General features: G+C 35.5%; 1 protein-coding gene across 6 annotated transcripts in view; it reads left to right on the top strand.

The window, feature by feature from the left end:
• ZNF598 (zinc finger protein 598, E3 ubiquitin ligase) overlaps positions 1-14,160 on the top strand; it is a 34,610-nt gene that overhangs the window by 6,902 nt on the left and 13,548 nt on the right. For 5 of the 6 annotated variants that reach the window (XR_007949229.1, XR_007949228.1, XR_007949227.1 and 2 more), the window contains exons 2-3: positions 3,889-4,001; positions 4,635-4,764. The exons of the other annotated variant lie outside the window; for it this stretch is intronic. Coding sequence is in view for 2 of the 5 variants with exons in the window: in XM_051969484.1 (XP_051825444.1) it covers positions 3,889-4,001; positions 4,635-4,764 (243 nt within the window). In the remaining 3 variants the exon portion in view is untranslated. The remainder of the gene's footprint in view (positions 1-3,888; positions 4,002-4,634; positions 4,765-14,160) is intronic. 6 annotated transcript variants of the gene reach the window in all.

Below are 14,160 nucleotides of genomic sequence, written 5' to 3'. Positions count from 1 at the left end.
GGCTAAGTATCTTGGGGAGATAGGAGCTATATAAGACTAAAGCATACTGGACACATTTCTGGGGAGAAATGCCATTTGAATTGAATGGTGGTAATTCTAAAGAGCAAGTGGAAGATTCCTTCTTTTTCTGGTGACTTGAGTTGACAATGGCTGGTGGGTAGGGGCGAGGAAATAGATGATTTAGGGACCAGAAATTAGGCGGAAGGAGATGTCTTTTTTTTTTTTTTTTTTTTTTGATGGTAAAGGCATCAGTAGTCATCACCATTCATTGAGCAAAGCTGCTAAGCCTTCACTTTTGTTCTTCCTTTTAACCTGAGTGCTTGTAGTAAGTATTGATTGACTTAAGATATGACTCTTAGTCTATAGGAGTTCAGTCTACCACAAACAGTCACATCTCCATTTTGCATGCTAGTTGAAGGAAGTTGTAGCTTATTCTATGACAAAGGTGCATTTTTAATTTTGGAATATGGTCTGTGATTTTACCTCTAAAATATTCAGTCTCCTGATTTTGTTTTACTGCTATTAAGATTAATCTGCATTCCTTTAGCTCATAGATGGCTTTGAGGGAGAGGAAAATATGAGAAAAAAATCATATGAGTAAGAATTGGGAGGGACCTTAAAGGTCATTTAGTCAATTCTTCAGACTTTAATATGCCTAATTTGAGATAATAACAGAATACCCAAAGTTAAAGTTTTGACAGAAAAAAAAAAATCCAGAGTCCAGAGGTGATGTTGGAACCAGAAAGATACTTCAGAGTCAGAAGTATCTGTCTAGAAGTTGGAGGCAGCTGGTGATAACCCTAGGAATCAACTGAAGGTACAGAAAGAAGGGCAGAGGATCCAGGCCTGAACTCTTGGGACATTCAAGATTAGGAATGAAGGGGGTAAGAAATAGGGGAGTAATCAGTAAGATACAAGGTAAGAGGCTGTGCTGTACCTGGCAGGGCCTTGGTATAGTATCTTAGCTGAGAAAGATACCACCTCCTAGAGATCTCTATTCTGTATGTACTGGGTTGTTGCACTCTGGGATAGTGAAGACCTGTTACTCCCTACATTTGAATAAAGATTAGTGTGAACTTTAGTTCCTAGGAATCTAGGGCCTCTGGAGGTGAGTGGAAGGGTGCCCCCTGGGGAACTTGAATAAGAATGTAAAGAATGTGGATGTTTAGGGAACTGCTGGAAAATGATTAGTTTCAGTTTCTTCAATTGGTCATTTGAATTGGTAAATTTGGTAATTGTTAATTTAAAACACCAATGGAATTAGTGTGTTTATCCTTTTGTGATATTATCCTTTACAGGAAAGTAAAATACCTACTTTGAGATTCAAGGGAAAAACCAAAAGTGTGTTTCTATCCGACAGCTCTTTGGAGGTCAGTCTTAAGGCCTCTCATGGATTGGTGAGCCACTGAGGAGGGGATTCCAGCTGGGAAGGAGAAATGGGAAGTCTTCACAGATTGGGGGAGGGAAGAGGGCAAGAAATGGGATTAGTAATCAAATTAATTTTGATCATTGTTTTCATTGGCTTCTCTGATAATTCAAATGCAACTAGTTTTTGCCTGAGTATAGCATTACCTGAGGCATAATGAATGAAAAACCCCTCACTTTCTGAGATTTATTCCTTTACTTGCTCCACTCACCCCGTGGCTCATCTTGTTTACTCTGTTGCCAGATTAATTTTACTAATGAACCATTTCTGTTCCATATATTCTCAGGCCTAGAAACCTGGGGGTTTCACTTTCACCTATAGCAGCTAAGAATTAGTGAATCCTTTTAAGATTTGCTAGGAATTCTGTGTGTTATTTTGTTTAATCCTTAAAACAACTCTGATGTAGGTACTGCTGTTTCCATTCTGTAGATTAAAATACTAATAGTTATAATAGTAGTATACATTTCCTTTCCTCTCACCTCTTAGCCTTTTCTTTTGACTGTCATTCAACTCAAAATTGGCCTCTTCGAGTTATCAGCAAATTGTGATGGTCCAGTACTAGGCCTCATCCTTCTTGAGTCTAAGGGACATAGTTGCCTCTTAATTCACTTTCTACTTTTCTGATCCCTTTGCTAGCTTATCATCTGTCTCCTGCTTGAAGAACTCCTGGCATATCCTAAAATCTTATCCAGGCCCTCTTCTAGACTCTTACTATCCTCTCAGTAACCAGCTCTTATCAGTTCAGTTGAGGGCCATCTTCATTCATCCTGATCGATATCTGGCTACTGGACCCAGATGGCTCTGCAGGAGAGAGTGAGGCTGGTGACTTTGCCCAGCCCTCCCTCACTCCAGTCCAATTCACTTGCAGAGTATGACACCTACCTCCCTTTTTGAGGTGGTCCTCGAGAATGAAGGACAGTCAGTTCAGTTATCATCTTTGGGCAAATGACTCACATCTAAGTGTTCCACCCGTTTTTCTTAGCTTCAGTCCCTGCCTCACCAACTGAATAGCTTTGTTGAATATTTTGAATTGGCTTAATAGCTTCTCAAACTAAGTACATTCAAGATGAGAGTTTTTTCCCTTTATCCCCAAAACCACACTTCATCTAGCCTTCTATTTTCTGTTAAGACTATTCTCATCCTTCCATTTGTCCTGTTTCACAACCTTGGACTCCACTTCTTTACGCTACATAGCCAGTCGTTTTCTTAGTCTTGCTTTATATTTAGCTCCATAAAATCTCTTATATCTATTCTCTTCTTTCAACTTAACATGGTCACTACTTCTATTTCAAGTCCTGATCTCCTCTTTCCTGGATTATTGTACCCTCCCTGATCCATGGTTCTCATGTCTTAAAGCATAAATCTGACCGGGTTACTTTTCTACTCTTACTTGTTACTCCTTCAGGGTCAGATTTAAATTCCTCTATTTGCCATTTTTAAAGCCCTTGATAGTGTGGTCCCAGCTTTATTAGGTGTTATTCTTCTTCTTGGACTGGCCTGCTTCCTACTCCTGTCATTGCCTGCCATTTTGCTCTTTGCATTGTCTGTCCTGTTCCTCAGGCCTGAAAATATATTCTCTACCTTTTCTTTCAAAATTCAGATCAAGAACCAGCTTTTCCTTCCTTGGCAAGTCGGGTTAAGTGATTTGCACAAGAACCTACAGCTAATAAGTGGATGTGGCTGGATTTGAACTTAGAGTGCAGGCTCTGGAGCCAGGAGGACTTATCTACTATACCACCTAGCTGCTCTGAGACCACTTTTTTCTAAATCCTTTACGGATTCCTTTGCCTTTAGGTGCTTCTATCTCTCAATTACTTTGTATTATTATGTATGCATTTTATGTACAGAATATATGTACTTACATACATGTAAGACATATTGTCTCCCCAGATAAATTCTCTGAGAGATTTTCATTTTTGTCTGTCTTCCATGTCTAATACAGTGCCTGGCACAGAGGTGCTTAATAAATGATAGTTGGCCGATTACAGATTGAGGAGACTTGAGGGCTTTGGGAAGTTAAATTACTTGCTGAAAGTGGTAAAGCTAGTAAGTGTCTGAGGTGGATTTTGAAACCAGCTTTCTGGTTTCGTTGTCTGTAGGACATTGTTCAGATTTGTTAACATGCCCTTTAAGGCCTTCAAGGCAGGTGGTAGGTGGTGCTTTTAGAGGAGGCATTATTGAATGGCTGAGCTTGGAAGAGAAAAGGGAGGACTCAGAAGTAGCGTCAGTTTTTTTGTGCCAAGAGGAAGTTCCTTTGGCAAGATCTGCTGATCCTTCCCCCTCACTGTCATGGAGAAATGGTTGTGCAACTTGCATCCCTCTAGGTAGGGAGATCTGTGTTAGGGTTCAGTTTCACACTCTGACTTAAAATGAATTAAATTTGGTTCGGAATTAAAACTCACTTCATAGAGCAATTACATACAAATCTTTTTTTTGTAATCTTGATGTTGTGTGGTTTTCAGGTGGTCTTTGGAAAGAAGCTTCCAGCATTTGCAACAATTCCGATTCACCAGTTGCAGTACGAAAAAAAATATGACATCTATTTTGCTGATGGAAAGGTTTATGCTTTATACAGGTGAGACAAAAATTCCTTGCTCCTTTAGAATTTCTAAAGTCCTTCCTATTTTATGACATTTTATAATTTTTCAAATCATATCCACATTTACTTTCACTTTCTCTTAATCTATGATCCTGTGAGGTAGAAAGATTGTGTAACATTGCACAGATAAGAGAACTGAGGAATTGCTAGGATATGCAGCTTTCCCAAAGTAACAGTGGCAGAGTTGGGGCTAAAATCCAAGCTTCCTGATTCCTAACTCTTTCATCTGTATTGAGGAAAGCAATAAGTGGTTTTCAAAAAATATTTTATCCTCACTTAACTAAAACGCAGATTATGTCCTCAAATAATAAAGGGTGGTTTCCAAGCCTATTCTGGATGTCCCCTTGCATTGAACACAATGAGGACTTTATCTGCATCTGTGCAGACATCATTTAAGATTCCCCATTTCTCAAAGCAAGAGGACTAGACTAGATGATCTTTAAGGTCTCTTCTAGTTCTGTTGACTTCAGTCTAAAATTATTATGGCATAGTTATGGTGACCTGTATAAAGCAACTTTCCCTTCTTTCCTCTTAGTCCTTCTCTTCACCCCCCCACTTCTTATTTAGGGTTAGTAAAACTAGTGACAGAGGTGCTGGTTTTCCTTTTAGGAAGTTGCTCCAACATGAATGTCCCCTATGTCCAGAACAGCGACCTTTCAGCCTCTTTGTTGACTTAGAACAGCACATGAGGAAGCAGCATGAGCTTTTCTGCTGTAAGCTGTGTGTGAAACACCTAAAGGTGAGTAGGGACAATATAGGCTGGGCCTGGAGGGAAAAGAGGAGAATGCCCTTGAAAGCAAGTCAAGGGAGTGTTCTCCATTGATGACTGCAGAAAGGTAGTATGATTGAACATGGCTTCAAAGAGCCACCCTATGTGGCTGGCAAAGAGTGTACAGTGGCATCATTTTGCTTTTGAGAAGCGAAGGCCAGAGGAAGTAGATTTACCTAAGTTGATACAAGGTATTAAATGGGACTGAATGCTTTGTGACTAATGTCCAAACTTGACCTTGCAGAAGAGTTGAGAATGTGAATCTCCCTATTTTCTTTACAGAGGTGGGAGATTGTGGTTATAAATTTTTGATGTGTGTGTTGGGATTTTTTTTTTTAATGTTTGTTGAAAAATGTTCTCTGTGTTAACAGTAAGAAGACATATATTCAAATGAGTTAATATAAAGATGAAAGCTATCTATAAAAAGTAGGTTTAAGTTATCCTTAATTTTCTTCAAATCTCAGTACAAACACTCTCTCTTTTATAAAGGCTTTTCCTCTTCATTTTGGCTGCTGGCTATATCATTTATTTTGTATACATCTAAATATAACGTGTGTCTTGTCTTCCCTGATGGAATGTTAGTTTGTGAAGGTCAAGGATTTGTTTAATTTCTATCTTTGTATCTCTGGCCCCTATTACAATTCCTGTTATGGCGTAGGCTCTTAAATAATTGTTATTGATTTGGTTTATATTTGAGTAGAACATCACAAATGTAATACAAAATAGATCTTAAGTGCTTTAGGGAAGTGCTAATAGTAACGTAGGAAGTACTCTGAAAATCATTTCTAACTATGGGAGTTCAGAAAAGGTTCATCTGAACTTGCAGGATGCATTGAATTTCAACAAGGACAAATGTGTAGGGTGAGAGTTTAAAATTTTTCTTATTGTGAACTTAATCTTCAGCAAAAAACATTGTTAGGTCTAAAAGAATAATAAAAAGACATTTAAAAAAAAAAAAAAAACCTAAAGCAAGGTATCCTAACTTTATCACTTTGTCCAGATCCTTACTAATGTTGTCTACTAATCTTTGAGATATTTTCCCTTCTTCTTTTATGAGTTCAGTATCTATCTTCTTACATTATTCCTTCTTCATCTTAACATTTGCCTTCATCCTTGGTGATTGAATATCTGTTAACTTTGAGCACCCTGACATCTTATCAATTTTAATTCCTATAACCCCCGTCATGTTGTCTATTTCTCTGTTCCTATTCCTGAATCTCATTGAACCCTATCGAAGGAATGTACTGAATAATACAGTAGTAGTCATCGTCATCCTAATAATAATAGCGAATATTTATGTAACATATTTGTCAGGCACTGTGCTGAGTGCTTTACAGTTATCTCATTTCATTTTCACAATAATAATGGGGGGCAGAGGTACTATTATTATTATCCCTATTTTACAGATGAAGAACCTGAGGCAGACAATTCAGTGACTTGCCCAGTATCACAAATAGCAAATATCTGAGGCTGAATTTGAATCTACATTTTCTGACTCCATGCTTAGCTCTATTTGTATACCACCTAGCTGACCACCAGTGACTCCAGAGAACCCTTTTTTTCATCTTTGATCCACTGTAATTGGTTCAAACTTTCTCTCTCATTAAGATCTTAGTTAATACACACCCATTTTAGGAGGTGCCCTTGTTTATTACTTCTGAAATTTAGGCTTTCTCTCATCTCCCTTATCTTCCATGATAACAATAGGAGCTAGTATATTTATTTAGTAATGTACACATATTTTGTCCTTACAACACCCCTGGGAAGTGGGTACTATTATTATCCCCATTTTACAAATAAAATGGAGGCAAACAGAGGTTAAGTAACTTGGTGGGAGACACAGCTAATGAGTGAGATTAGATTTGAACTCAGGTCTTCTTGCTTTTAGTTCTAGTGCTGTCTATCTGTTTCCCTCTTCTACACTTCAAAATTTCTTTTTCATTTTTTTTCCTATTTTACTCTAGTCTCAGAAGAGAAAGTCCTTCTCATTCGAAACGAACCCTTTGCTTAAGCTCTTGACTCTCCCACATCTTACAACCCTTCAGGAATTTGCTTTATTGAGTATTGTCTCTCATTTTCAGGCTCATTGTTTTCAGGCTTCTTTCTTTCTACAAAATTCCTCATGTTTTTCTATAAAAAATTCATATATATGTATATATCTACATAAATTAATATATCCTTTCTTAACTACATCTTCCTTGGAGGATGGTGGGAGGGAATGAAAGAGGGAGGGAAATAAAGTAATAATGGTGCACAGCAGAGAACAAAAGAACAATTTACAAGGAGTAAAGGAAAGATGGACACTTATGAATATAATTTCTTTTATTAATACATATACCTTTTTTTTTTTATTAATTAAAGCTTTTTATTTACAAAACATATGCCTGGATAATTTTTCAAAATTGACCCTTGCAAAGCCTTCTGTTCCAAATTTTCCCCTCCTTCTCCCCACCCTCTCCCCTGGATGGCAGGTAGTCTAATATCTTAAATATGTTAAAAATATATTAATACATATAGTTTCTTGAACTGGTATTTGTCATCATATATTATGAATCCTCTCTGATGTTCTGCTGGGTACATGACAATGTTCTCTTTTGTTTCATTTTGTTTTGTATTTCTTTTCTGTTTGTCTTTTTTCTTATTCTCTTTTTTTTTTTTAAATAAATTTGAAAAATGAAAAAAAAAATTTTTTTGACTCAGCCATCCCCTTGTACCATTGATCACTATTTTGAGTCCTTTTCATGCTTATAGAAAAAGTAGTCTGCTCTCTCCACACCTACTTCCCTATCTTTTTACTTCTCAACCTCTTGGGCTGGGCTAGCCTGGTCACTCTATTAATAGTCTCTTCAGGGTTAAAACTGAACTAGTAATTAGAGTTTAGTAATTAAACCTGGTAGCCTTTTCTCAAACCTTATCTTTGATCTTTCTATATGGTATTTAGTCCTAAAAGCTACTCTACCCTCTTAGATCTTGTCTTCTCAATTCTCGGACACTGTTTTCTTCTCTCCTGGATCTTCCTCTTTCCTGTTTCATCATTTTTCCTTCTGTTTATTTCCTTCTGCTCCCTAATTAGTAGTGTTCCCCAAGTATCTGTCCTAGGCCCTGCTAAATATTTTCTCCATTAGTGATCTCATTCCTTCCCATAATTTCAGTCCTCTCTCATTGAAAGGCTTCCAAATTTCTCTGTATTTAGAGGCCACCCAATGAGTAAATTGGCCTAGTAATTTTTTAATGTATTTTTTGTTTTGCTAGACATTCTCCAATTATACTTTTTAAAAAGTATTCATTTAAAAATTTTTAAAATTCCAAATTCTTTTGAGAAGACAATATGCTATCAATTATATGTATCAGATAGTGAAAACATTTCCATATTAGACATGTTGCAAAAGAAATCACAAAACCATAAGAAATATAACATGAAAAAAAGTATGCTTCAGTAGACATATTCAGTTTTTGTTAGAGTAAAGAGCATTTTTCATTATAGGTTCTTTGGAATTTTCTTGGATCTTTGTCTTGATATTAGAGTAACTGAATCTTTCATAGTTGATCATTGTTACAATATTGCTGTTCTAGTAGTTTTCAACATAACTTCTACTCTAACAACCTTTATAAAAAATAACTCCCTCCAAAAGAGTAGTCTCTAAGTTGCTTCAACAAAGAGAAATTAGAAGCACCTTCACTCCAGGTAAAAATCCTCTGAAATGACAGCAGAGAATTAAAATTTTTAAAGCTCCTTTTCACCCCAGGCTTACCCTGCATTCTGGGTGCACTTAGCGTTAGATAGCCTCCTGAGCTTGTTATCAAGCTATGGGTTGTGATAGCCTCTAGTCTGTTGGCATAGGACAGCAACTCTGTCTGAATTCCTTCCCTTCCTTCCCCAGAGGTATCCCCACCTTCATGAAAGCTCCAAAAGAAGTAGAAGAGAGCCCTTCTACATGTACTCTGTGCTCAGCCATAGGATGGAGGGTGGGGTGTCTAATACCGATTTCATTAGGAATAGAAATGGCTTTAGTTTCAGGTTAAAGAGGAAAGTTTTCCTGGTAAAGTTTGTACAGTGCAAGGACCCCAGCTGAATGCCTATTGAATCCCCAATTCAAAAAAGCTAGGAAAAAAATTAATTGAATTATTGAAAAGGAAAGGGGTCAAAAAAAAAAAAAAAGGCTTGTCATTAGCTTAGCCTCATAACTTAAAAAGACAAGGGAAATTAAGAATTTCCTCATGAAAGGAATCATGTTCTAAACCCTTCCAGCAATCTAGTGAAGCCTACGAACTCCTTCTCAGAATGATATTCTTAAATATATAAAATGAGAAACAAATAGTTCATAGACTTTGGATTTTAAAAGCATTTGTTTTAAAAGTGTTTGAGCCAGAACCCTCAACAAAAAAGAAAACAAGACAATAAATCCTAGAAAGATAGCAAGAAACTTGGAATGGTTTAGAAAAGAAAGAAAATTTTTAATGATACCATGAATGAAAGTTAAATTGAAAACTTAGAACTTTCTTGTTTAGTTTTTTATTTTGTTTTTAACATTCTCTCTCCTTTTTTATTATTTTAATTTTGAGTTCCAAATTCTCCCTATCCCATTCCCTCCTTCTACCCATCGAGAAAGTAAGCAGTGATATTAGTTATACGTGTGAAGCCATGCAAAACATATTTTACTACACTTTAACCATTTTAGGGATGGGGGTGGAAACAACCTACAAAGCAAAGGCATAAAGTGAAAAAAAAAATGTGTTACAATTTATGCTCACAGTTCATCAAAATTTCTTCAGGTAGAGATCATTTTTCATCATGGGTCCTTTGAAATTGGATAATTATATTAATCAGAGTTGATAAATCTTTCAGAGTGTATCATCATTACAATATTGCTGTTTCTGTGTTCTTCTGCTTCTATTCACCTCCCTTTCTATTGGTTCAATTAAATTGTCCCAGATATTTATGAAACCATTCAGCTTGTAATTTCTTTTTCCCCCCAACTAATTTTTCCCCCACTTCATAGTATTTTAAAGTTTTATAGAATTTTTCCAATTACAAATAAAAATAGTTTTCAGTATTCATTTTTATAAGATTATGAGTTCTAACTTTTTCTCCTTCCCTCTCCAAAACAGCTATAACAGTCTGATACAGGTTATATGTGTACGGTCATGATAAACATTTCCCCATATTAGTCATTTTGTGAAAGAAGAATCAGAACAAAATGGGAAAACCACAAGAAAGAAAAAACAAGTGAAAATAATATGCTTTGATCTGCATTTAGACTCCATACTTGTTTCTCTGGGTGTGGATAACATTTTCGATCATGAGTCTTTTGGAATTGTCTTGGGTCATTGTATTGTTGAGAAGAACTATATCTCTCATAGTCTATCATTATATAATGTTGGCATATACATATATATATATAGTGTTTCCATGTTTTCTTTTTTTTTCTCCCTCCATACTACTTTATTTTTTCGATTACATGTAAAGTTCTCAAACATATTTCCACATGAGTCATATTGTGAATGAAAAATCAGAATAAGAGAGAAAAAATATGAGAAAGAAAATGCAAATCAAAATAAAAGGTGAAAATATGCTTCAATCCACATTCAATCTCCGTAGTTCTCTCTTGGGATGTAAATAACATTTTCTATCCGAAGTGTATTGGAATTGTCGTGGATCACTATATTGCTGGGAAGAGCTAAGGCCATCTTAGTTGATCATCCCATAATCTTTCTGTTATTATATACAGTGTTTTATTTGTTCTGTTCCCTTCATTCAGCATCAGTTCATGTAAGTCTTTCCAGGCTTTTCTGAAATCATTTGATTCATCATTTCCTTTTTTTTCCTCTTAGAATAGTATTTTTTCTAAATATATGTAAAAATAGTTTTCTACTTTTCATTTTTATAAGATTTTGTGTCCAAATTTTTCTCTTCCCCCCTCTCCCCTTATTATTTTTCCACCTCTCCAAGACAGTAAGCAATCTGATATAGGTTAAATATAAACAATTATTTTATATTTTGATATATGTCATGTTGTACAGAAAAAATCAGACCAAAAGGGAAAAAAACTATGAGAAGGAAAAAAGCAAAAAACAAAGGTGAAAATACCATGCTTTGATCCACATTCAATCTTCATAGTTTTCTCTCTGAGTTAGATGATATTTTCCATCCTAAGTCTGTTAGAATTGCCTTGACTCATCATATTGTTAGAAGAGTCAAGTTCATCAGTTGATTATCATATAATCTTGTTACTATGTACAATGTTCTCTTGGTTCTGCTCACTTCACTCAGCATCAGTTCATGTTAATCTTTACAGGATTTTCTGAAATCAACCTGTTGATCATTTCTTGTAGAACAATATATTACATTATATTCATATACCACAACTTGTTCAGCCATTTCCCAGTTGATGGGCATCCTCAAATTCCAATTCTTTGCCACCTCAAAAAGAGCTGCTGTAAATATTTTTGTACATATAGGTTCTTTTTAATTTTTTATGATCTCTTTGGAATGCAAGCTTAATAGTAGTATTGCTGGATCAAAGGGCTATGTACAGTTTGATTGCCCTTTGGACATAGTTTTAAATTGTTCTCCAGAATAGTGAGATTGCCCTGTAACGCATTAGTGTCTTCATTTTCCCATATCTTCTCCAATATTTGTCATTTTTCTTTCCTGTCATATTAGTCAATCTGATAGGTATGAAGTGGTAACTTTTTTTGCATTTTAATTTGCATTTCTCTTAATAATTTATATAATCTTTTCATATGACTCTGCTTCTCACTTTTTATAGCATATTAGTATTCCATCATAACCATAAAACACACCTTGTTCAGTCACTAGTTTATAGATATCCCTCAATTTCCAAATCTTTGCTACCACAAAAAGAGGTGCTTTAAACATTTTTGTATATTTTCCCCCCACTCTTTCTTCAGAATTTATCATTTTCCTTTTCATCTGACTACTGATTTGATTTCTTCTGCCTGTTCATAGCCTTTAACCATTTATCATTTGGAAAATGACTTTAATTTTTACAAATTTGGCTTAGTTCCTTACATATTTAAGAAATGAGGCCTTTATCAAAGAAACTTGCTATAAAAGATTTTCCCCAGTGTCCTGCTTTTTTATTGATTTTGGCTGCATTGATTTTGTTTATGCAAAACCTTTTATATTTTATATAATCAAAATTAACCATTAAACTTCCTGTCATCATCTCATTTTTTTGGTTTGGTAATAAATTTATTCCTATGCTATCTAGTGTTTCTAATAGGAATGGGTTTTATATTTTGCCAAAAGCTTTTTTTGCATTTATTGAGATAATCATATGATTGTAACTTTTATGTTGCTATGGTCAGTTATGCTTATAGTTTGCATTGACCCAACCTTGCATTCCTGTTATAAATCTTACCTGACCATAGTATATATAATCTTTCTGGTATATTGCTGGACTTTGCTAGATTTTTATTTAAAAATATTTATATTGATAATCATTAGAAAAAATGGTCTATAATTTTATTTCTCTGAAAAATTATTAAGTGATATTATGTTACTGGTACTATCCTCATTGCTGGGATAACAAATTACCCAGTCCCTACTTTTAAGGAGCTTACATTCCAATAAGTGAAGATAGTACATATAAGAGAGTAGGCATTACAGATTGATTTGATTGCAGTCATAGATAGGACAATTGATTGACATGTCCTTTCTAGGAATGATGGTATCTTACTCATTTTGTCAAACAACAACTTTAGACAATTTAGAATATATGACTAGAATTTTTTGAGAGTAAGAAAAGCATGGTGGAGCATGACCAAACTAGAAATCAAAAAACTCAAAATATAGGAGAAAATATTCCATAAAAGAAAAAAAGATAAATTTGAAAGGAATATGTGAATTCTATACAAGCCAAAATAAGTCACTAGAACACTAGGATATATAATGACAATAGGTTCCCCTTCCCCACCATACACAAAGAATATTGCCCAGAAGTTTTGAAAATAGCCAAGTACTGATTAATAGGATATTCTACCTTGCCAGAAGCATATTCATATTCTCTCTCTCCTACCTTTCCCCCTTTCCCTCCCCCTTGCATGTAATGGTTAAATTTAAACATTTCTATTCTAAACAATAAATTTTGCAAGTAGCCAAGAGAAAGATCTTCAGCCTATGATAAGAGAGTTGACTTGAATATCCAGGATTATTCTGTACCTACTAGAAATCAGAGGCAAAATTAAAATACTACTCCAGTCTACCAAAGAAGATAGAGATGCACCTCAAAATAACTCCAAAAGTGCTGAGCCTAATCATGAGTGAAAATCTCTTCAACAAAAAAGAAGCATTTGAGTAAATTTCTGAAAAGGGAGACTGAGATAAGCAGAGCATTCAAACTGTAAATAGTCCATGTAAGAAAAAAACACAGACAAAAAGTCATAATTAGCAAAAAAAAAAAAACTAAAAAGAAATAATTATCAAGAACAAACCTAATGTTTCCAAGTCAAGATAAAGCCATTAAAAAAAAATCATTGAGGGTTAAAAGAAATTTTTAAAACTCCTCTCCCTCCAGATGACTGGATACCTGGCTCCCAATTTGTCACTACCCCAATGTGATGGCAGGGCAGGGGATGAGCAGTAGTGAAGAAAACTGAACCAAGCCTAACTTGGAACTGGCCCTCCTTTCAGAGTTCACCTAGTGGGGCCCTAGCAGATCAGGGCTTAATAAGTGGACAGCGTGTCTTCTATTACCTTTGCATATGAGGGATAAAGGTTTCTTACAATGAACCCTCACTACAGTATGGGAATGATGGCTCAGCTCGCTCAGATTGTGGTCCCTAAAGGCTTTGGAGGACTAGGGTAGGTAACTCTTCTGAGAGCAGTTTCCCAAAGCCCCACATCTGTGCAGAAGTCACCAAGATTGACCTTATGGAGAGTAGAGATGAGCTCTCATAGATTCTCACTTCCCCAGAACTGGCACAATTTGCCAAGGAGCTAAAGTGAGAGAGCTTGCCCTGAGTTAAACCCAGGTTGATGGTGGTTCCTCTTTGCAAGTTTTTTAGGTGGACTATCTATTGTATTATAATAGCTTAGCTTTGAGAATATATGTAATATATTGGATTACTTACCATCTAAGGAAGGGGATAGGGGAAGGGGAGGGAAAATTGGAACACAAGGTTTTGCAAGGTTAATGTTGAAAAATTATCCATGCATATGTTTTGTAAATAAAAATTTTTTAATTAAAAAAAATACATTTTAAAAAGAGAATATGTGTAAGCCTCTGCTGCAAAAATAGCCAGAAGCAGCAGCTAAAGCTGGTGGATTACTGAGCATCAGTGGGGCTAAAGTACACTGTCATGAATATGGTGAATCTTTAGGAGGGGAGGAACACCAGGCTA

This window comes from Antechinus flavipes, chromosome 1 (genome assembly GCF_016432865.1).
Source record: "Antechinus flavipes isolate AdamAnt ecotype Samford, QLD, Australia chromosome 1, AdamAnt_v2, whole genome shotgun sequence".
Taxonomy (NCBI): domain Eukaryota; kingdom Metazoa; phylum Chordata; class Mammalia; order Dasyuromorphia; family Dasyuridae; genus Antechinus; species Antechinus flavipes.
The sequence above is the reverse complement of the archived record's forward strand: the minus strand, read 5'-3'. Positions and strand labels throughout refer to the sequence as shown.